Source organism: Quercus suber, unplaced genomic scaffold, assembly GCF_002906115.3.
Source record: "Quercus suber isolate HL8 unplaced genomic scaffold, Cork oak 2.0 scaffold_556, whole genome shotgun sequence".
Classification (NCBI taxonomy): Eukaryota; Viridiplantae; Streptophyta; class Magnoliopsida; order Fagales; family Fagaceae; genus Quercus; species Quercus suber.
In genome coordinates this window covers 30,736-55,365 of record NW_027070004.1, presented here as the reverse complement: position 1 = coordinate 55,365, position 24,630 = coordinate 30,736, and the positions used below count along the sequence as shown (strand labels likewise).

The window sequence follows — 24,630 nt, the reverse complement described above, 5'->3', positions numbered from 1 at the left end:
TTTTTCAAAGATCCAGAGATACTTTTCCCTTACAGTTTAGCTTCACCTATTGAGGGGGAGAGGCAACCAGGTTTTTTGTCTGTCTTTTGTTGGGCAGAAAGTTGGGAGGGGGAAGAAAGAGAGAAATATCTTTCTGGTAGAGAATATTTAAATTCCATTGAATTCTTAGTTGCAATGAGGATTTTATTTTTTATAATCAGAAAAAATGAAATGAAAGTGTTCAAAATTCTTTTTATACCTTTTTGAAAATATTTTGCTATATGGTTGGCATATTATTAGTATCCTCTCTTATTTTCTTTTTATTTTACTAGCAAATAGAGGTTTGATAGGATCTAATGAATGAAGAGCATAGATTTTGTTAGCGCAGAGTACTCCCTAATTTCAAGGATAGCTTATATTCATGGTGAATGATTCTTGGACCTTTCAACCATTAATCCTTGAGATGGCTCATGGAACTTTTGTGAACAATGTTTACTTGGTAACTGCATTCATTTCATTAGCATGACATTACTTTCATAATTGAAGTCACTTACATTCTTAAGGATGCTAAGCATATTAATAACCTAGTAATGGAGAATTAGATATATCATATATGAAAACTACGACATTACATGAGTCCAGCACTTTTCAGTCTCAATTACAGAAACTCATTAGTTGTTAAAAGAATTTAAATTGAATGCTAAATAATCACATATTTAATATCATTGAGTTGTTTAATGTTTACTCTTCAACTAAAGTATTTATGATTGTTGTCTTTTTATGAGTGGACAACTGGTATTGGCAAAGTTACAATCCATTCTCTTTTGTAGATTTGGTAAATATTTACATTTTAGCTTCCAATTCTTTAGATTACTGCCACTTCCCTTCTGGGTGTGTGTAATTTCTACCAAAAACATTCTTTAGAAATTAGAGGGTTTCTCTGTTTTCTTTCTAATAAAATGTTTATCGCTTAAAAAAAAGGAAAAAAGAAAAGAAAAGAATAGAAAGAATATTGCTGAACAACAATAGCTATCAAACAGAAGTGAACAAATGAGTATTCTTTCAACTGTTTAGGTCCCCAAGTAAAATTTCAAATACAGTATTGCTATTAATTAGACTTTTCTCTTCATGTTTCCCTTATTAATTTCCTAGTTATGCTCACTTTCTTGGTATTGGTCCTTATATCAGTGAGTCTTGGACACGGGTCTAGAAGTTTCATTGTACGATCACGTTATATATCTAGACATTGTTTTGGAAAAAAAAATTGGCATTCAAGGTGAAGGTAAGGCCCTGCCTCAATTCTTCTAAATGAATCTTCTATTTTTCTACCTGAACTCCCATTTCATATTTTTTCTTCCTATAAATTGTGGAATGGTCATTGTTTGCAAAATAAATTTGCTGCACAAATGAATTCAAAAGCTTTCTCATGACTTTATTCTATGGAAGCAGTTTTTTCAAAACCCAGGGAAAATTATACTTCTAAGATCAAATAGATGTTGATGTACTATAATTTTTCCCTTTTAAGAATTGTAATTAGTCTCAACTGATTAACAAGTGCACGAAAGAAAAGCTTCATTTTTTTTTGTCCAACTAATGAATTTTCCATTGATTAGACTATTGACTCCTTGGTGGTTGGTAATAAAAAAAAAACAATAGAAACATTTACAATGGAGATTGTATCTTAGCAAAAAAAAAAAAAAAAAAAAAAACTACTTACTGCCAAAGAACCAAAAAAATTATGTGTTATTGAAGAAGCTAAAGCTAAATTTTTTACAACTACAGTAAACTAATATAAATATCAGTTGACTATAGCAAGTTGTTAAAAATAAAATACAATATTTTATTAAGATTACATCTCTTCCTTCAATTAAAAAATTTAAATTCTCTCTCTTCCTTTTTTATTTTAATGAGTTGTTTTATTATTTTAAATGAAGTGATAAAAAAATAGAGCATTTGATATTGAGTGTATTTTAGAGTGAGGTGGTAAAATAGATAAAATAGCTTTTAATTTTGAGGTGTTAAAAGCTAAAATTTGTAATAATACCACCATGAATGCTCTAACTTCAAAAAAAAAAAAAAAAAAAAAAATCCTAGCCAACCTAGTATTTAAAAAAAACATTGTTTTGTTTTGTTTTGTTTTTTTGTTTTTTTGTNCTAGAATCAATGTTCATGATTTACTGAACCTAAGATTCCAACAAAGTGCTACTAAAGGAATATGATTAAAGCTTGACCCATATAATATAAAACAAAAGTAAGGCAACAAGAACTTAACCCAATTAATATTGAGCTAAGAAAGGAAAAATAAAAAACTAAAAGCAGTGAGATAGCCGTAGAAGCGGGGACAGATGAAATAGAAACAGAGCGGAAGTGTTGCCAACGTTGCGATGGAAAGAAACCGCAACAAATACTAAATAGTGATGACTGATGATGATGAATAGAAAGATACATCTCAGAGAGAGAGAGAAAGGGAGAGAGATAATTCCACATAACATTAACTATGATATTCAATCTTCTATATAACATTAACCTTAATTTTCTAGCTTGTCCACTCCCCGCCTTTCTTCTGTCGCTGCTCTGTGTGTTACAAACAATTAATTAATGGGTATAAGCTGCTGGGTTTGCTCTGGTTTTCTTCTTTACCTTGCTCTTTTTCTAACACCTTTTCCCATCTTAGTGACGGCCCAGCTGCCGAGGCCTCACATTTATCAGATTGCCAACTCTTCTACTTCATGGACTAACAGTCTTTCCAGTACTCCTGATTCTTTGAAATTGGATGATGGATCATTTGTGAGAATAATATATACTACAATATTCTTCTACTATACGGAAACTGAGTATGTTTATTGTGGTTGTGGCTTCATCTATAATCGAACGTGCAACAGTTCTCTCTTTGCCATTTTCAGTTATTTTTACGAGAACAGCTACGGTATTCATGAGTATATTGGTCCAGAAATACTCTGGTCTGCTTACCCAAAGAATCCGGTTAGCATTAATGTGACTTTGAAGTTCACTTCAGAAAGAGGTTTGGTGTTACAAGATGCTAATGGAACTGAAGTGTGGTTCACAAACATTAGCGGCAAATCTGTGGCTGGCCTAAACTTCACCAACACGTGCAACCTAATGCTCTTGGATCACAATCAAGCAATAATTTGGCAGTCTTTTGATCACCCAACAGACGCTGGTTCTTGGGCAAAAGTTGGTGCCAATGAAGCAACTCACTAGTCAAGGGGGATTGTTTTCCCTCTCTCTCACCAGTCAAGGTTTGCTTGCTTATATCAATTCTAATCCTCCTCAACCCTATTTTTATTATGAAGCTAACAACCTTTTAAACATCAGTTATTTTAAATTTGAGGATAAAAGGTTAGCTTTCTTTGAAGCTGATCTAGTACCTTACGCAATTGGTCAATTATTCTTTCGTTCGTCTCTGTACATGAGACTTGGGCCTGACGGACACTTGAGAGTGTTTGATGCACAATGGAAGCAAGTGTCCGATGTCCTCACACCATATATTGTTGACTGTGGCTACCCTACGTTTTGCGGCAATTATGGAGTTTGTACAAACAACCAGTGTACTTGTCCTGCACCCATAAATGGGACAAGCTATTTTCTGAAAGTCAACGAGAAGCGGCCTGAGCTTGGATGCTCCCTGGTTACTCCCTTATCTTGTGAAGCTTCCAAAAATCAGGTTCTTTTAGAGTTCGAGAACATCACATACTTACCCCTTGCAAAATACCCCCCAGATGTAAATATAGACCATCGAAGTATAAGTTTAGAGAGTTACAAAGAGGCTTGCTTAAAAGACTGTTCATGTAGAGCAGCTATTTTTAATTCAAGCAACCGTGTGGGGAGTTGCTATTTACAATCCCAAATTTTTTCCGTGATGTCCGCTGATGAAAGACCAGAACTTTACTTTAAAGTATACATCAAGGTCCAAAATGTTCCTCCTAGAAAGCGAAAACATCAGCTTAATTGAAATAATATTGGGATCAAGCCTCACATCCTTCTTTATTTTGTTTCTTTTGATTGGAATCTTTATTTTTCTATTTCGAAAAAAAGAAAATGCTGAAGTTGAGGAATATTATTTAGATCATGTAACAGGAATGCTCACAAGATATTCTTCTAATGATATGCAATCCATGACAGAAAACTTCAATAAAGAGCTCGGTAGGGGAGGATTTGGTATAGTTTTTGAAGGTACTCTAATCGATAACACTAAAGTTGCAGTAAAGCGTCTAGATGGGTTGAATCAAATCAAGAAATCATTTTTAGCTGAAGTTGAGACAATTGGCAGCATTCATCATTTCAACTTGGTGAGATTGATTGGATTTTGTGCTAAGAAATCTCATAGATTTCTTGTTTATGAGTACATGCCTAATGGATCTTTAGATAGATGGGTATTTCAAAAAAATTGTGAGATGTTTCTTAATTGGCAACAAAGAAAGAAGATCATCATTGATGTAGCAAGGGGGCTAACTTATTTACATGACGAATGCAGGCAAACGATAGTTCACTTGGATATAAAATCCCATAACATCCTCTTAGATGAGAATTTTAATGCAAAAATCTCTGATTTTGGGTTGTCCAAACTAGTTGACTGTGACCAGAGCCAAGTTGTGACAATTATGAGAGAAACTCCTGGTTATATGGCTCCAGAATGGTTAAGTTCAGTAATTACAAAAAAAGTTGATGTCTATAGTTTTGGAGTAGTGCTCTTGGAGATACTGTGTGGAAGGAGAAATTTGGATCACTCTCAGCCAGAGGAAACAATGCATTGACTTGATCTTTTTAGGAAAAATATTGAGGAAGATTGATTGTTGGATTTGGTTGATAAGTTTAGTGAAAATATGCAATTACATGGAGCTGAAGTTGTAAAAATGATGAGGCTTGCAGCATGGTGTTTGCAAAATGATTACACTAAGAGGCCTTCCATGTCCATGGTGGTTAAAGTCTTGGAGGGTGCTATGAATATTGAATATGACTTAGATTATTTCTTCTTGAATCCTCCTTTGCCAAACATGAGAGCTGGAGTTGATGATCAAAAAGTGCATGTTGTTGTTGCTACTCCTTTATTGCCTTCAATTCTAGCAGGACCACGGTGACTTTAACTGTACAATGGATGCTTCTCCAATAGGTAATTTCCATACTTTTATTAAATTCTCTCTCCCAGTAATTAATATTAATTGTTTAAATTTAACGGGAGCTCTCAACATGAGTCATTCATGTGTTCATTGATTGGCAATAGCATGGCTTCTCTGTTGACTTTTATTTGAAATTGTTGCAGTGATGTATAAGCGTTCATTCTGTCAGTGACACTAAAATTTAACTTTGAGTTGGAGATTATTTGTTGCGTTGGTGTGTTTCGATCCTAAATATCAGTGTGTAATATGTTGGAAAATTGGTTTTGCATCTCACACAAAACCCACGGTGGAAGCAATACAAGGATCTACTTCATTCAAGAGAGATAATATATAACCTTGAATTCTAGAACAAAGAAGAGATAGCGTACCTTAATGCAGTAAAATTGAAAATAAGACTTGAGAATATCTTCAATCTTCATTCCAATTCCACATGGTGCCCAAGATGAGTGGTCTCTCAATCAGTTCTTAAGTACGTTGATTCTCCATAAGGAAGGTGTATTCAAAAGATACTTCAGAGAAAAACTATTTTATCTTCTTTTAATCATACATACATTTTTAACTACCCTAGGCAGTTACTTTATTTAATAACTCATATTAAATAAATAACTGATTATTTAATTAGTTTAGCTTTTTAGGCCAGCCCAATTAGGTTTAAATGTGTGGCTTGGGATGGGACCAAAGGGACAAATAAGGCTCTAGCTCCAATGGGTCTCGGACTTATCTGTCAACTCTTGACAATCCCAAAGTTACGATTAATTATATAACAAGTACTACTATAGAAATATAATTACACTCTAGGTCTTATTAATAAATTATTTCTCAAAACTCTAATATGATATCATTTGACCCCTTCATGAAATATCTATGGTGAACAAAGTCATAATAAACTATTACTTTGTAAACAATTATTTTATTCCTTGAGTACCCGGTTTAATCTTTTAGTTATTCATATCTATGAAATTTAATTTTAATAAATATAAACTTTTGTAATTCTTTGCTAAAGTGGTTAGCCCTGAATAACCAGTTCTCATTATTAAACTTATCTCAAGGGAATATTTTGTATCTTTATAGAAAGAGACTATGGATTCCATCTTAAGAATATGTGTTTCTTCAATACTATGTGCGGTTATCCAACATACAAATATTTTGACCGTTAAATTAGATCTCACTTCTAATATATTAAAGTAACCTACATTTCATGATCAAGTTCACTATTCTCTCAGATTGAGAGTCTATAAAATTAGAAGTCGTGAGATAAATTATTCAGGTGACAGTTGTTAATTGAATAATTAATTTTACAGCGATCCAGTTCAATATGTCTTACACAGTTAAGACATATCAACACATCAACTTGAAGTCTCCACTTCTATGATCAAGACAAACCATTTTAGTTGATATATTATAGCCTTCACAGATGAAATGCCCAATTTCATCACCAACTATGAACTACATTAGGAGTTTACAAGAAACTTGTGATTTATATTTTTTGTAACTAAATCACATATAATGCATCTCAAGGACTATGATAATGTCCAATTAGTTCATTTACAAATAGTCTTATATAATTAAATAATTTAATTATTTACAACATGCCAATAAATTGGATTTTATGGCATAAACCCTAACATAATATGCATTCTTTATGTAAGTTTGAACCAACGTTGCAGATCCGAGATGTTGTTGTTCATAATTATATACATATCTAGTTCATAGTTCAAACTCTCCTGGTTTAAATTACATGAGAATGGTTAGAATTGTGAGGTCACAGATCAAGTTTGCATATTGAAGTTCTGATTACCTACAGAAAGGATCAGAACATGCAAGTTAATTTTTAACCAAAAAAATCTTTGGTGTATTGTAGTTACATCCATTTCTTGGATGCTACTCTGTTTTAGAGCTTTCTTGAGCACAAGGACATTTGATACAATTATTATTATTATTATTATTTATGCATTGTGCATACATCTCCAATTGCAAAAAGAATTTCCATTTTTAAGTGAAGTCTCTTTATCAGATGTTGCTAAAAAATCTTATTTAGACCCCTCCAACCTATGCAACGGAATAGCGAATTAATTAAATGATTTTCAATGATGAAGTCCAACGCTAACAATTTGATATATTGCACAAATTCGATAGGTAGCACCAAAATCCACAACAAATAACAATAAAAAGAATATAAGGATTTGGTAACGAAGTGGAATTTGAAGAATCTATAAAGAAAAACCAAGGATGGTAAAGTCTGGCACTGAACTGTGAACATGATACAATTTTTTTGCAGATTAGTGTTTAGTGTAAATAGATTCATATCAAAGCATGTAGACATAACACAATTAATAAATGGGTCAATTGTGGGTTGACTGGCTTAACCCACAATCAACCTGATTCATATAAATAAGTACCATGTCATTTTTATTTAACATAAATAGGAATTCTAAAAAGATTTTGGTGATTAAAAGAATTTTAAAAGTTATATTGATTAATCCTTTATTGAAACTCTATATTCCTAATCCTTTTACCCAAAACAATGAAAGCAACTTTATTTTCCTAGACCCGTTTTTACTTTAATGTCTACCCTCTTTACTAGGCGAGATAATACCGAGCAAGTGGTACACAAAGGTGTTTCAAATGAAGAATTAATCAAGCCCAATGAGTGTTTGTCGATAAAGCAGTGTTAGACATGCCTGTTGTGCAAACTGATATTATATATGGGGCTTTTGGAGGCTGGCCCTAATGAGCCTCCAATGGAGCCTTGATCGAGGATCATATCTAGGAAGTTTAGAGGCTTAGGTAATTCCTTTACAGTTAGTTCCAGCTCAAAAAAAATGTCATATATAGAAGCCATCCATCTTATTTCTTATGGAAACCAAGAAATAAGTAAAGAAAGGGAAATACTAGGTTCACAAATGGAAGCTTGAGGAATTTGTGGAAGTAGCACGGGAGGGCTATGCCTAGGGCCTTTTGTTGTGTGGGTCGCTTTAAGAATACAATCCTCTACCCCACTTTAGGTGTTAGAACTAGACCATGGTGGTAAAATAGCTTCATCCTCAAACTCCAATTTAGTGCCTAGCTTCAATGATGCCCAAGGCAAATTTTTTTGCCTTCTTGCTATTGTGAACTACCAAGACTAGTAGCTCACTTAGTTAGGTTAATTTTATCACTTATAGGTTTTGTGGCAAAGAGGAAGTGGGAAAAAATTTAATAAAAAAATGAATAGTGCTTAGTTGATGGAAAAAATAAGAGAATTGATGCAGGGTGTTGTAAAATTGTGTGTTAAAATAGATGAAGTAGCTTTTTAAGGTGTTAAATACTAAAATTTTTAGCTTCACTGATATGGATGCTCCTAGAAGCAACAAAAAATGTAATCCATGTAGCAGGTGCAAATAGGGTTTTGTTTTTTAGAAAAATAATATAATTTTATTAATAATTATTAAAAACATAGCTAATTTGTTTATTTTTTGGGAGAGTAGCATCTTCATGATTTTAAGCATTGAAATCATGTTTAAAAAATACGATTTCACCTAAAATTCTACTGATGTAGCAGGAGCGGATAGGGCAAATGTCTACCTAGAAATTGTGTTTCTAAAACACTTCAGTTAATAGTGCAAAATTTTCTACATGCTGACTTGTTAGATTTCACCTACCTTCACCCAAATTCAGAGTAAAAATCAAATTTTCAAAATTTATATTGAAACACAATTTTACAATTTAAACATGATTTTTGTTAGGTTTTAAGGATTTAGGATCTAAATATTTTAGAACTTCAATATGTAATGTTGGCAAACCATAATCAAAACTTAGAATCTAGATTTAGACTGCTCAAAATGATGTGTGTGTAAAGTTGGAATCGAATAATTGCAAAAAATTACTGTTCAATTTCTACAAGGCTCGATCTATCGAAAATTAGACTCGATCAATCGAAGCTCATGCATAATGTATTTTTTGCAAAATTTCCAACTCAGTCCAAACCCATATAACGTGTAAGTTTTTATGTTCTGCCTTAAGTATAAAAGAAAAAACCCTAGCCACGTTTTTAAGTTATTGTTTATGCTATGTGTATAAATCTCTTGTGAGGTCTAGAAGTGTTTTCCTTCATACATACTTAGGGTTATCAAGATCAAGATTGATGTCGAGAACTTGGTAATCGCTTTAGTTGCTACATAAAGAGCTTAAAGAAAATACAAGTGGGAGTACTTGTGGTTGCTATGAATCCAAGAAAAAAGTAGTCTATGGACTCAAAATTGTCACGTGGTTGTAGTAGTAAGTTTTTTACTCGAGGTAGCAATAGGATGTTAGTAGTCTAAGTCGCTATTGTAAAACTTCAATTCTTTCATAGTGGATCTGTTTTACATTGAGAATAACTATGTTAAATCCTCCCCAGGTTTTTTACCTGTTGGTTTTCCTAGATTATCATATCGTTGTGTTTTTTATTTTCCACATTGTTTACATGATAAGATTTACTTGTGTTAACCTAAATTTGAATAATTTACCTAAATAATCACTTAGCTAAATAACTAGGTTAATCAACTTGTGTTTTAAAGGGTCTAAAAACGTACAATTTCAATATAAAAACACAATTTACCTTGCATGGATTATAGAATTTAAAATTTTATACTAAATCTTGTTTTGGAAACACGAGTTCCATGCAAAGAGTTACCCTACCAGCAGTAAAATTTTAAATAAAACTGTGTTTTGAAAACACAATTTTAAGATAAGGGCCTTCTTTGAAATAGTTTTTCCAAAACCTTCTTTTAATAATAATTAATAAAATGATATTATTTTCCTAAAACCCCATATACAAATTTATGGGCAGCCATGTCTTCATAAAAGGCAAGAGGGTTTGTTCAAGCTAAAGGCGATGATAAATTCTCCCTAAACAGTGTCCAGACTTTAGACTATCCAGTGGCAATGGTTCAACTCCATGAAGCTAAAGGCGCCCATTACAACTAGAACAAATAATAGACAAGGCAATAATGATCTTGTACTTGGAACGCATTGATCAAGCTTTTTTTAATGAGGAATGGTTAACTGACTCTTGGAATATCAGTATATCTTGTTCTGCTGCACGTATCCGTTGAAAGGATTCCTTTCCTCCAAACTGAAAGTGCTCCAAAATGATTTTCTGGAATGAATATAATTGTGTTTGGTAACCTCCACTACAAAATCAAGGAAATTAGCCACTAATGAATTGGTTGATGTTCAAAACGAGGCTTTTAACCCTGAATTCAATCAACAAGCAGAAGCTCTAAAACAGAAACTCTAAGAATTATTGGACATGGCGAGGAATCTTTTGGGCTCAAAATGCAAGGTGGAGAATAGTATGCATCTGCCCATAGCTAAGGGAAATAAAAAATTGAAGCCTAGTCCATTGGAGATTTTGCAAAAATTTGTGTAAGCTTGAAAATCTATGGTTATATATATATATATATATAAACAAATTTTGTCAGAATAATAAATAATACTTATGAACAAATAACTTATCAAACATTTTATAATATATAAATCTCACAATATTTAGGTAGCATACAGAAAATAATAATAATAATAAAAAGAATAATTTGATTAATATTTAAAACGTCATACAGACTTTGCTACACACATCACTTATCATTATTTCACTCTTGCTATCATATTTTCTTACACATGCACTTGCTTCATTTTTATTTCCTTCCACTTTCATGCAATACTGTAGAAAACTATATATTATAATAGGGAAATACTAACAGATGCCCTTAGGATAATGGTTAATAATTTATTTAAAGAAAATTTTTATGAAAAAAAAATTAATGTTTTGACAGATTTTTTCATTTCTCATAAAAAAAGTATTAAAACTTTTCCAAAATGAATTGTTAATCATTGCTAGGGCTGTCTAGACCTGACTGAAGCTCATCAACCTGGCCAAACTGCCCGACGCCGACCTGATTCCAGCCCAAACCAAAGGTCTAGTCAGTTAGCGGCGGGTTTCCGTTCTCAAAAACTGACGCCGACGGGTTGAGTGGCTAGTTTGCATCTCCAAAACCCGAGCAACTTGAACCTGACTGGAGCTGTAAAAAAATCCGGTCAAATCCTTCAAAAAAAAGCCAGATATGGCGAGATCTCGACCAAATCCGGCTAGATCTTGTAGGATTTAGCTATTTACAGAAAAATCCAAGCAATTTTTAACAAAAAAATCCAGATTCCGGCGAAATTCCTGAGGGTTTTCCCAGTTTCCGGCGAGTTTTTCCAGTTTTCCGCATATTTTTCCAGTTACCGGCGAGATTTTGTAGATTCTGGCGACACTTTTTTTCAGATTTCAACGCCGTTTTTTATTTCGGAAAACGACCTAGCCCGACCAACGCTCACCCTCACCCGAAACCGACTCGACCAATTTTTCCAGCAGTCAGTTTTGGGTTCCTCCACCCCTCCACCCAACCCCGACGGGTTGAGTCTGGGTTGGGTCCAAAACTGACCCAGCTCGACCCATGAACAACCCTAATCATTGCCCTAAAGACACTAGTTAACATTACCCATTATAATATACTTTAGAGCACTAGTTAACATTACCCGTTATAATATACGAAGGAGCTAGACAACTTTCTTGAAAATATTGAAAACCACGGCAAAAGAAAAGTCAAGAAAGGAAACATCTTCATCTTGAACTCCTCTTCACCTAACTATTGTCCCTAACTTGCCAACACATGCAAATGTTTTAAACAAATCACCGTCCCAAGTCCCAAAACATAATCAAATTCAAACTACTTGAGTATAGCTGTATAGGAAAGACTCCTCCAATATCCCTTAACCTTTTAATGTAATTAAGGCAAAAATAACTATTGCGATTTGCTAATGTCTTATACAAAGAAAATTATTTCTGAAAATGGAATCAGTATTTTTCAAGTATCATAGTTTAATTAAAGTTCTGCCGAATAGTGCTTTCTTTGAGAATAAAAGAGGATATTCTTTATTTAACCTTTCAAGTCACCAAATTTTGTATTTATATCAAAGTATTATTTGATTATTATAAGCTAATGGGATAGATGCATTTATTCCATGTGGTAATTATCTATAGATTATGCATTAAGTATTTATTCAAAAGAAATTTACATGGTTATTTTAAAAAATTTATATAAGAAATTTAATTTATTTGGATACTTATTACTAAAAAATAAAGACTTGGAATATGAAATTCTTTCTTGTATTTAGTTGTTTTGGCAACAATTGAAACAATGTGAAAATACTATTTTGGTCTCTCTATTTTGGGATCACTATCAATTTGGTACATAGTTCATATATTTTGGTAGTATTTTTCTTTGATCATTGTTATTTTTTTGCAGCCAATTTGGTCTCTATCGTCAACTCACTAACAAAACTTGAGTGCAAGTTAAAAATAACATGACCAATTTGGTTATTACCAAAATATATGAACCAAATTGACAGTAACCTCAAAATATAGAAACCAAAATGATATTTTTTTCAAAAATATTAGATGACAAAAGCAATTTTAATAACACATGCAATCAACAATATAAAGATATTTGAGTACTCCAGTTAGTCCAAATAATTAAATATTTTTAATTATATTAATTTTAACAATTTATATTTTCCAACTCAATTTTTTTTATCCATAAAATAGATATGATAATAGTAGAAATCTATGGTGTTCCTTATATGATAATTGCTCCTTACAATTAGGCCTAAGCACCCATGTGTTTTCCTTTTCTTTAGAAGGAAAAATTCGAACTAACCCTTATTCAGTAATAAAAGGCTTAACCAATTGAGCTAATGATACTCAATTCTTTTTTCTTTTTCTTTTTTTTATCTGAGATAGAATTTTACTCTAACCAAATCTATGTGTATGTATAAGAAACTCTCTCTTGGAAATTTGAATCTTAACCCTTACCCGCAACACTCCACAAACACTTATACTACTTATGAATTGACCATCACGCCAAGGGTAGGTGATGGTAATTCATAACTCCTTTCAATGGCATGTAATAGATTACTTTGTGCTATGTAACTAAAAAGAGTGTTAATAAGGTAATTGCATTTATTTTCATATATTTTGTTATTTATATACGGTTCTGAAAAAAGCTATTCATGTAAAATGAATTTTTATAGTTACATTTTTATATAGGAAAAAAAATATATTTTGAAATATGGAATTCAAGCTCGAATCTAGTTGTTTCAATAATTATTGAAACAAAATCCAACAAAAGACAAGCAAATTTAATAACATACAATCAAGAATCTTAAAATAAAAAGTTGTGTGCTAAAGTAATGAAAATAATTAAAGTCCGTCAATTCAGTCAAGCAATATATTTATATTCTCAGTTATATAAATATTAACAATTTGCATTTCTTTTTTCATTTCTAATGAGATGTAATATAATTGAAATTATTTCCCAGATATTTTAACTTATAATAACTTAATAAGTATTATACTTGGATCATAAAATATTTCTTATAAAATGTTTTAAAATATACCACGTCGTTGTGTGGTACACAAAAATATTTATTATATTTCCCTTCCATGCATCATTTTTCTCATATGAGGGTTGTGGGGTTCACCCTCATGTGAGGGAAAGGATACATGCAACAGAAATAGAATATACAACCTCGTGGTACATGTACATCTGCTCGCTATTGCTGCTCTCAAAAAAAAAAAAAAAAAAAAAAAATGAAAAGCTGGTTATTTCTTAACAAAAGCTGGCGCGACCCTTCAGCTTCCCAGTGTGCCTCTCACGTGACTGCCTTTCGCGGCTTGCCAGTCGCGAACCACCCGCGAGTCCTAGTCGCGAGACTCTGTTTTTCTTGCACACTCTTGAGCATTTCTTCACATCTTCTCACACACTACCCTTACAATTTTCCCACCTAAATACAGGGTTACTAAATGCTAAATTACAAGCAAATTGGTCACGGAATAAAGCCAATTAGATGGTTGATTAAATTCAACCTTACATTTTATACACTTATTGAACATTCATACGTAATCCATACATTTGGATTATTTTTTGTGTTATTGTCATCTGTGAACAATGAGTAAAGCTATTAATGTCATAGCACTTTATTTTGTGTCATCATCATGTGGAGCTCATACAATGTAACAGCTTGGTGGCTTAGTCCCTTAGTACCCGGAACCTTGTGAGTTCAAAAATATTTTGCTTTCCAACAATGATTTGCAAGCTATTTTTACACTCGTTAAGGCCCTGGTATTGTATCATACAATTTAGCAATTTGTGACAAATGGTAAACTCTCAGATATTTGATTTGCAATTTGTGGAATTCAAAGCATTTATGTATTGTGATCCCTATGTGACATGTCTTCTCTTAGCTGGTCAAGTAAATGTCTAAAATCATGTTAAAGAATGCCATGGATAGGTAGAACTTAGCTAAGAGAGGACTTATGGGGACATAATGCTATAACAATCTCTTAACCTTTTTATTTTAATTTAATTAAAATAGCAGTAGTTGTACTAAGGAACTAGACTACTAGTTCTTGTTGTACAAATGTTTGAAGAAGTTAGAGCCTTCTCCTAGCCAGACATGAAACTCATTTACTCTACGAGCCTAGTCTGCCAACTAAGTTACCACTCTATTACATTTTGTTACAAGCATAGTTGACTGGCCCTCCCATTACAGCAAATTTTTTTTTTATGTTTTTTTATATTATTTATTTGGTGGGGGTGGCCCTGGTGGGGGAGAATTATGGTAAAGCAATCATGGGTATTGAATTGTGTTTCAATACCCATGATTAGTACCTATTCATATACTAAAATTTTTATTAAAAAAAAATTCGGGTAGCTCCATCCATGAGACAAATAATAATATTGAGTTATAAGGTTCTTGACCGTAATGTATTATAAAAAATAAAATAAAATAAGTGCAAAATGACATCATTCATATCAAGAATAAAATTTTACTTTCAAATCTCAAAAACATTAAAAAAAGATGATCTCATTATATGTAATTCTATAAAATATGAGAGAGAGAGAGAGAGAGAGAGTAAATGCAGTTCAACTTTAGAGGAATGCATTCACAGTGGAGAGCTTTTGTTTATTACACTCTTACTATCAAACTCTATGTTTTGTAATGCATCCATTGAAAAATATTTGTGGAGACCAAATCCTAAACTCACTCATTGTTAAAATACGTGCACTACTAGTAGATTATGATTACTTTGCTTGTATTCCAAATATGATTAGATACAATAAACTTAGGATAGAATCATGTAACAAACTTGGGCCTTGGTATCTTTAACACCCCTCTCAAGCTTAAGGTGGACACTTGAAGACAATTTGAATTCGGAAAGAGAGAAAGAAATTATGATTGAAGCTTGACCTTAAAGGATATCTCAAATCCTAATTGTGATGATTTAGATTTGAGTGTTGAGAACAATACATATTCTATGTGTGGAGGCTATTGATCATAGGCATAATTTGAAAAATGTAACTCAGGCCATTTTAGGATTAAAGCGATATAAATAATTTTGTTGCGGTTGATTTACTAGTTATTGAATAAAACCATGTTAAACTAATTCGCCAGAAAAAAGTATTACAATGAACCTTTTTTTGTACAATACTATGATTAAAACAATAGGGGGAGAGTACCTGAATACTAATTCTCCTATTTAAGAAATCAGGATATGTCCATGAATTACAAAGTTTTTATTCTTTTACACTAACTTTAAGTAGTAAAAATTGTAAACCAAACCAAACCAAACCAAGGTTACAATACTTTTGTTAGGACATATGTGTTTTTACTTGCTAAGAACATATGTCACTTATTTATGTAAATTGGCTAAATCCTTTGACAAAACGCACTCTACTTGTAATTGGGTAATTCTAGGTGTTTTTAATACTTCAAGAAACAAAGTTTCAAGGTTAAGTGTTGAAGTCATCAAGTCTGTCCAAGAAAAAGCAAGCTGAATTGCAAATTCATTAAAGCTCGACACCTGCTCGATAGCTACCTCGACACCTGCTATCTGTTGAGATTTATAATTTCAGATTTTCTGATTTGATTTTCTTAGGATCCGTGAATATCCTTTTGGGCCTTCTTTTCTCCAAACCCTAAACATATAAAAGGATTGTTTTAAGAGCTGCCAAGTGGGACACAAGTTGCAAAAGCATTGAGCAATCTCTGTTCAAGCAAATTGTGATCAAAGACGAAGTTCTTGACCTAGTTCATCTTCTCTGAAGAAGTTGCTGTGTATTTGCACCAAAGGGTTTTGTGACCAAGCATCTTCCTGATCTTCATCGTGTAGGATGAACTAAAGAACTTTGCAGCCAACCTCTCTTCCTTAAGTTGGTGTTTTGAAGTCGCGTACTGGGATCCGTGCATTGGTCAGTCACGTACTTGGGAGCCGTGCATCAAAGGTGGAAATTGTCACTACAGATCAAGTCCAATTGGGTATTGGGGTAAGGGTTCAACTGTAGGTTGATAAGGTACTTGGGATTCCTTTACTTGTAACCGCTTGATTTGATTATAGTGGAGTTTCAGGAGTGGTGACCTGAAAATCACCCAGTGGGGTTTTTGCCGCGAGGTTTTTCCCCATTCGTAAACAAATCACCGAGTTATTTAATTTCCGCTGCATATTTAGTTTTTGGTGATTTGTTTGTGCTTCCATGCAATTGCATGATTAAGTGATTAATTAATAACTTGGCTAATTAATTAATTGGTATAATCACAATGGGTCATTCAGTTTGTGGCCTATCAACTTTGATTACACTACAAATAGGATTATGATTACCTTAATTAGATTTCAACCTTTGATTAGGATTTGACATAAGATTTCAACTTTTTATTAGGATTTGACCTTGATGTCTGATGATGCAAAAAATCAACAATTGAGTTCCTTGTCTCCATGGATGGACGATGGCAATGTATTCGTCCAGAGACATACCTGCAATAAGATCTAAAACAAAGAGAAGAAATACAATGGCTTGGTGTGTGCCAAAAACCCTCTGATAATAAAGTCTGATGGAATTCAATTGGGATATCTCAATGGAATTCAGCTTTGGAGTAGTTTTTGGGATCAAAATTATGTGTACCTTTTGGTTCTGCTCTTTCTCTGGCTTTATAGCCATCTTGTCTTTAATGAGTAACGGATCTCAGCATTCATTTTTATTTGTAATGGTTAATATGTTACAAGTGGATGCTTTGATTTGTGTAACGTCTTTTTTCCCGTTGCTTCGTCTGTTACTCTCTGATATAAATTTTTGCCATAAATGCATAACATATCTTAGGTTCGTCCATAACAACTAATGATACCATTGAAAATTGGACTCATCAATATCTATTACAGAACAGAAGTTGAAATAAATAAAATGAAATAAAGATTTGTTTTATAGTCATTGAGGTGTGGGATCCCTCAAATATTCCAAATCATACGACAACTCCCAGTCCGTGGATGAACATGAAATTGTTTCATTCGTATTCACTACATCTCTCTTAGTAAGATCTATTACAACGCAATGTAGTGACAAATTGTAATACGCATCTCTTACAAGAATGTCTTGTGAAACAAAGAAAGTTGAAGGAAAAAAAAAAAACCTTTTCTCAAATAAATAAATAAATAAATATAACGTCTAGCAAAAAGAACTTAACAAAAACACATCTATCATTAGTCATTCACTATTGGAATCACTGAATTTAGCCCTGCCGTATCAAGACAAAACATTGACTATCCCTACACTACAAAAAACTCGTTCTATACTAGCGTTTTTTTTTTTTCAGCAGTTTTAAAAACCGCCACTATAGGAGAGCTACAACAGCACTTTTAGAAACTACCCCTAGGTTAACCTATTACCGCAGGACCTATTGTTACACCTGTAGGGCAATGCTATGAAGCACCAGGAAAAAAAGTGTCGAGATAGGCCACTTGGGTCTATACTGGCGGTTTTTGGGCAATAGCGACGGTTTAAAAAGCTGGGATAGCCCTAGTTTTTTGTAGTGATGATTAATGGTCTAATTTGGCATATTTGTGGGCCAATAATAATTTCAACCCCTCTAGCTTTCTTAGTCGGTGCTTTATGTTCATAATACACAATTCGTAAAGGACAAAAGTTGATCAACAAGAAAGAGTTATCTTATAAGACAGTTTTGTAAGACATTTCTCTTAATGAGTTTTATATGTAACTTTCATATGTTGTGAAAGATATATTTCGTAAAAACCAGTCTCATGAGATGTCTTCTTGATCAAAAAGGCTCCACGTATTCAGCTAACAAAAGGGGTGGGGGGCTAATCACTAGGTAGCACATATTTCAACTTGTGTTGCTAGTTGTATCTTGTCTGTTTGTTTGGTTTAATTTTAAATTTTCCTTATTACCCAAAAAAAAAGTACAGGTTAAAAACATTAAACAAACAAACAAACAAAAAAAAAAGAGCAAGTTTTAAAAGAACATAATTATGAGTTATATATAGAGAGAGAGAAAGAGAGAACCAGGATTTCAAGTTTGGGGGGCCAAAGTATAAATAATAAAAAAAATTATGAAATTTCAAATAAGCATCTATTTAGTATTAACAAACTATCAACAAAAACAAGTACACAAAATCATTGTCTCGTAATACATTATTATGCAATCATCTACTAACAAAAACAAAGACACAAAACATCATTATTTCTTACTACATTAGAGCAATTGCATCAATTTATGCAAAATTTCTGTCTATTTTAGTATAATAACCTACTTTTTTTTATACACTAAATTTTCAAAATACCTCACATTAGATTATTTATTTTACACCACATTTCATCAGAATACTATTTCCTTATCAATTTTTTCTTCTTATCTCAAATCATCTATCTCTTCTCCAACCGAAAACCACTGCTCTCAATCTAAATAATTTCTAAAATATTTATTTGCGTAGCTACAATAATAGTGTAAATTTTCTCAATCAACTCCAAAATACCTACATTAGTCTATGTATCATTGTACAAAAATACATTTGTACTATAATAATTGTGTAAATTCGCAAAAATACATTTGTGCTATAGTAATTGTACAAATTTACAAATTTACTGTAGCACAATGTATTTTTGCACAATTATATATAAACTAATGTAGGTGTATTTTAAGGTTGATTGGATAAATTTAGGGCTTTATGCTATTTTACAACTAATGCAAATACTATTACAATAAAATCAATGTAAATTTTAAGGGAGGGAGCCCATATTTTTTGAAAAAGAGGGTTCAAATATAAAATTGTAAAAAATATACCTATATATATATATATACTTTTTTTTTTTTCTTAAGACTAGGGGGAACGGGCTCCCTTGGGCCCCTACCTATAGTTTCGTCCATGTATGCGTTTGTGTGTGTGTGTGTGTGTGTGTTTGTCAATAATTCATTAGTTCACATGCACAAATTCATTTTACGTGTCCTTGTGATATTTATGCATTGTTTGACCTTTTTTTTTCAAAATATATAAAAACATCATTTAATGAAAATGTTTTTGCCAACAAATAACCACACACGCTACAATCATGTCATGAATGGGTACTTTTGTTTTTTGTTTTATCTATGATAGAATTTCACTCTTGCATTCAATATTACATTAAATAAAAATGTTAGGTTCTAAGACTTAAGGAACTAATGTATTAGAACTTCAATTTTTGTATATGTTGGCAAACCATAATAATATATATATATACTTTTTTTTTTTTCTTAAGACTAGGGGGAACGGGCTCCCTTGGGCCCCTACCTATAGTTTCGTCCATGTATGCGTTTGTGTGTGTGTGTGTGTGTGTGTTTGTCAATAATTCATTAGTTCACATGCACAAATTCATTTTACGTGTCCTTGTGATATTTATGCATTGTTTGACCTTTTTTTTTCAAAATATATAAAAACATCATTTAATGAAAATGTTTTTGCCAACAAATAACCACACACGCTACAATCATGTCATGAATGGGTACTTTTGTTTTTTGTTTTATCTATGATAGAATTTCACTCTTGCATTCAATATTACATTAAATAAAAATGTTAGGTTCTAAGACTTAAGGAACTAATGTATTAGAACTTCAATTTTTGTATATGTTGGCAAACCATAATAAAAAAATTTAGTCTAGGTTTAGGCTTGCTCAAAGTTTGGATTGATGTAAAGTTAGAATCGAATAATTGCAGGAATTACTATTCAAAATCTGCAAGGCTCGATCGATCGAAAGTTAGACTCAATCGATTGAAAGTCGTGCATTAGTAATTTTCTGCAAAATTCTCAAACCAGCCCAAGCCCATATGTCGCGTAGTGTTAAGTGTTTCACTCCAAGTATAAACGAAAAACCCTAACTACGTTTTAAAGGTCTTTGTTGAGTTGTGTGTTGAATCTTTTGTGAAATCTGAGAGGTGTTTACCTTCATACACACACATAGAGTTATCAAGATTAAGATTCACATTAAGAACTTAATGATTGCTTCAGTTATTGCATAAAGAACTTTCAAGAAGATCCGAAACCTTTGAGAGGGGTTTCAAAGTCACAAGTAGGAGAACTTATGGTTACTGCAGATCAAGGAAAGAAGTAGTCCGTAGATTCGGAGCTATCACGTGATTGTAGTAGTAAGTTTTTTACACGAGATAGTAATAGGATGTTAGTAGTTTAAGTCTTATTGTACAAACTCCAATTCTTTCACAGTGGATCTGTTTTTACCTTGAGGATAGCTAGGTTAAATCCTCCCCAAGTTTTTTACCAGTTTGGTTTTCTTGGGTCATCAGATCTATGTGTTCTTTACTTTCCGCATTATATTTATTTTACACATATTTGTTTAACCTAGTTTTAATTAGCAAACTTGTTAATCAACTTGGCTTAATATTAGGATAAACATATTGTGTTAAGGGGTGTAAAAACTAACTAAAAATATTATTTTTTGAAAAAATAAAGTCAAATGGTTCATAAATATCAAGAAAATACACATAATTATAATCAATTTACATGTGCAAATAAATGAATTGTCTATAAATATGATATTCTATTAAAATAATACGCATTACACCTAATAAATTAAATATTTATTATTCCTGAATTTATGTTCACGTTATGTGATTTTTTTTAATCAATACACATGGCATGCATGTTGTGTTTTCTCAATATAAGTATTAGAAATTGTATAATGTGCTTCTACTATGTGCCTCATTGTAAATGCATTAAAATCACTAACATAATTTATAATATATGAAACTATATTACTATTTTTTTAAATTTTAAAATATTTTTCCGAATAAAATTTTATTAATAAAGATTTGAAGAATTTTAAAAGAAATCGCATATTTATTTTCAATCATTATAATAATTTGTTATAAATTTTGGGTTTTGATAATGAAAAAAAAAAAAAAAAAAGTAGTACACATATATGCTTTCATGATCACATAGCTTTAGCCAATAATTTCTTCTCCCTTTACATATAATATAAAAGAAATTAATTAAGAAGATGCAAGTACTGTTCCAGCCAATATTTCCCTCTCTCGTCTATCTATGAATACCACATGTAGGCAACTGCAAGTCTCCCTGCAACCATAACTGGATTCTTGAGTAAAATTTTCGCCTACATCTCACATCTACATTTCACAAATTTGTTAGGTGCTGACTTATTTAAGGTTTACCGGCAGGACCAGAATTTTTATTTTGGGGGCCACATTTTAAAATTAATTATATTTAAGTTAGAAGAGAGAAATGATTTTAATATTATCAACATCCATATATTTTATTTATTTGGCTGGGATTATAAAGTCTATTCTAGTATAAGTAATGCAGCATCATAATATTTTCATAACAAATTTTAAGTAACAAGTTATTACTGGTAAATAAAAAAGTTATATAAGTGGTAAGTTCAAATGAAAACTAATAACAACTTACCACTTATAATTTATTGTGAAAATATTAAAAAATATTGTAGACCTAGCATTAATCAACATTATGAGAAGTACAATGTGAAAATTTTAGCATTGTCTTGTCAATCATAATCTATTTGCACTTTGGCTACCAACTACCAAGACATTCCAGGATGACTTGTCTTACCCAACAAGAAAATGTCTGTATGCTACTTTCTTAGTTTTGTTTTTGGTTTTGCATTTTGTTATAAAAATATTTTCCTTTTAATTTCATAGTAAGTAATATTTAACCTTTTTTTTTTTTGAAAAGAAATAAGTAATATTCAACCTGAGTAGCCAAAATGTGGCTTCAATTAGTTTGACTTCTTTGGTCTGCGTTTTTCTTCTTATCTCTTTGAAATTTGTGGTCAAAAACTTTTCGTCTTCTCAGATAGTGTAGCGGATCTTCAACACACATTCGAGTTTGATGATTTATCATTAGGAATGTGTGTATATATATATATATGTTCTTATGTATGTATGTATGTGGTATTAAGCATTTATTTTAATTGTGTTGATAAATAGAGTTATATGTTCTACTATATATTCATAGAAAATATAATTTACCGAAATTCTAATATAGGGTTTAAACAAAAATTGGAAGATAACAGGGTTTCAACCTTGAAATATACCTTCTTCTTTTTCTTTTTCTTTTTGATAATCAGAAATAGACATTTACACTTTGGCTGGTTGCAGGTGATGAAGATAACAGTATGTTTAGAGATAGGAAGAAAGAAGAAATATTATTTTTCTTTCCTTTTGTTGGCAAAAGGAAATAAAAATGTTACGCTAAATTATAAAGTACAACTTCTATTTTTTATTGAAATTTAATCCTTTGTATTCGTTCAATTAAGTATTTTAATTATTAAGTTTATTCAATTTAAGTTTTTCTTAATTTTCATTTTAAAAAAAAAAAAAAGCTCTATTAGTGACTCAATAAAAAATGATGTTCTATACTGCCTAATTTATGTTTTAGGCAAAAAGAGTATGCGTCATGCGCATAAGATACCTACTCATGCTTTAATGGGTTCTTAATAGAGTTTTTTAAAGAAGACTACAAAGGTTTGAATTGAATAAACTTGAAAATTAAAGGACTTAATTAAAAAAAAAAGTTTAAGGACGAAATTGATTTTTGATTAAAGTTAAAGCGTTCAATTTGTAATTTAACCAAAATGTTATTATTGTTATTATTATTATACTTTTATGTTCAGATGAATTTGAAACAGGGATGAATTTAAAGTCATGGGTAAAAATCTAAATTTTGAGTCATGAAAGGTTAAATTTTAGTCTTCACTTTTCCCTTCTCTTTTTTGGGGTGGTTTCCATTCAAATTGGGTGGATTGCAAAAATTGAATCTTTGAGGATTTGCTTTCTACGTTTTTCTTTTCATTCTTATCAACCTAATGGAGAAAATCAATTTTCTTTTTTTCATCTTTCTCTCATTTTCTCTTTATCTTTTCATCTTTTGAAACGCAGTATTGATATTCTAAAATTGATAATAATAATTAATTGAGAATATTGGAATCGGAAATAAACTTGCTTCTTGACAAGGAGGCACAAATGTGGAGACAACGGTCTAGGATTTTGTGGCTGAAAGACGGTGACCAGAACACAAAATTCTTTCACAATAAAGCATCTCAACGTCGCCGACGCAATTACATCACTAAATTGTATGACTCCACGAGTAGGTGGTGCACAAGACAAAGCCAAATAAATGACACCATTCTCGGATTCTATAGGGAACTCTTTACATCGGCAAACCCGAACAACTTGGAAGATGTATTAGAAGTTATTCCTCAGGTGGTCACTGGATCTATGAATGACACACTTACAAGGGCATTCACCATTGAAGAAGTTGAAACAGCAATGAAAGAAATGACACCCTTGAAAGCTCCCGGCCCTGACGACATGCCCCCTTTGTTCTATCAAAGCTACTGGTCCCTGATTGGTTTAGATGTCTCTCAATCCATTCTACACTATCTGAACACAGGTACATTGCCACAATCTCTTGGTCATTCTTTTATAACTTTAATTCCTAAAGTTAAGAATCCGGAATATGTGTCCCAATTTAGGCCTATAAGTTTGAGTAATGTGCTTTATCGTATTTTTGCTAAAGTTTTGGCAAATAGACTGAAAAAGATTATGCCTCAGCTTATATCTGAACATCAAAGTGCTTTTTTGTCTGAGCGCCTAATTTCTGATAATATTTTAGTGGCTTTCGAAACCTTGCATCATATGAGAAATCACAACAAAGGAAAGACAGGTTTTATGGCCTTGAAACTTGATATGAGTAAGGCCTATGATAGAGTGGAATGGCCATACATGGAGCGTGTTTTGGTGAAGATGAGTTTTCATAGTAGATGGGTGCATCTTATGATGCTCTGTATTACAAATGCATCCTATTCTATTTTAGTTAATGGTGAACCCCATGGCAATATTACTCCTACAAGAGGACTTAGACAAGGGGATCCCCTATTCCCCTACCTCCTTCTCATGTGCACTAAAGGCCTTCACGGTCTAATAAAAAAGGCAGCCCATAATGGCGACATAAGAGGCGTATCTATTTGTCAAAATGGACCTAAGATAACTCATCTACTCTTTGTAGACGATAGTGTGATTTTTTGCAGGGCCAAGGAAAGTGAATGCCAATGCCTACTTGATATTTTGGCTAAATAT

At 32.1% G+C, this 24,630-nt stretch overlaps 1 protein-coding gene and 1 pseudogene across 1 annotated transcript; both read left to right on the top strand.

Moving 5' to 3' along the window:
* The first annotated feature begins 2,577 nt into the window (after positions 1-2,577).
* LOC111997385 (EP1-like glycoprotein 4) lies at positions 2,578-3,201 on the top strand. The gene has a single exon (XM_024029468.1). It carries the CDS (start codon positions 2,578-2,580, stop codon positions 3,199-3,201), a length of 624 nt encoding a protein of 207 aa, XP_023885236.1.
* A 10-nt stretch (positions 3,202-3,211) lies between these two features.
* Positions 3,212-5,235, top strand: LOC136063689 (G-type lectin S-receptor-like serine/threonine-protein kinase SD2-5; annotated as a pseudogene).
* Positions 5,236-24,630: the final 19,395 nt, after the last annotated feature.

What these genes read in the sequence shown, in the direction of transcription:
- LOC111997385 (XM_024029468.1), top strand. Translation starts at nt 2,578, where the DNA reads ATGGGTATAAGCTGCTGGGTTTGCTCTGGTTTTCTTCTTTACCTTGCT.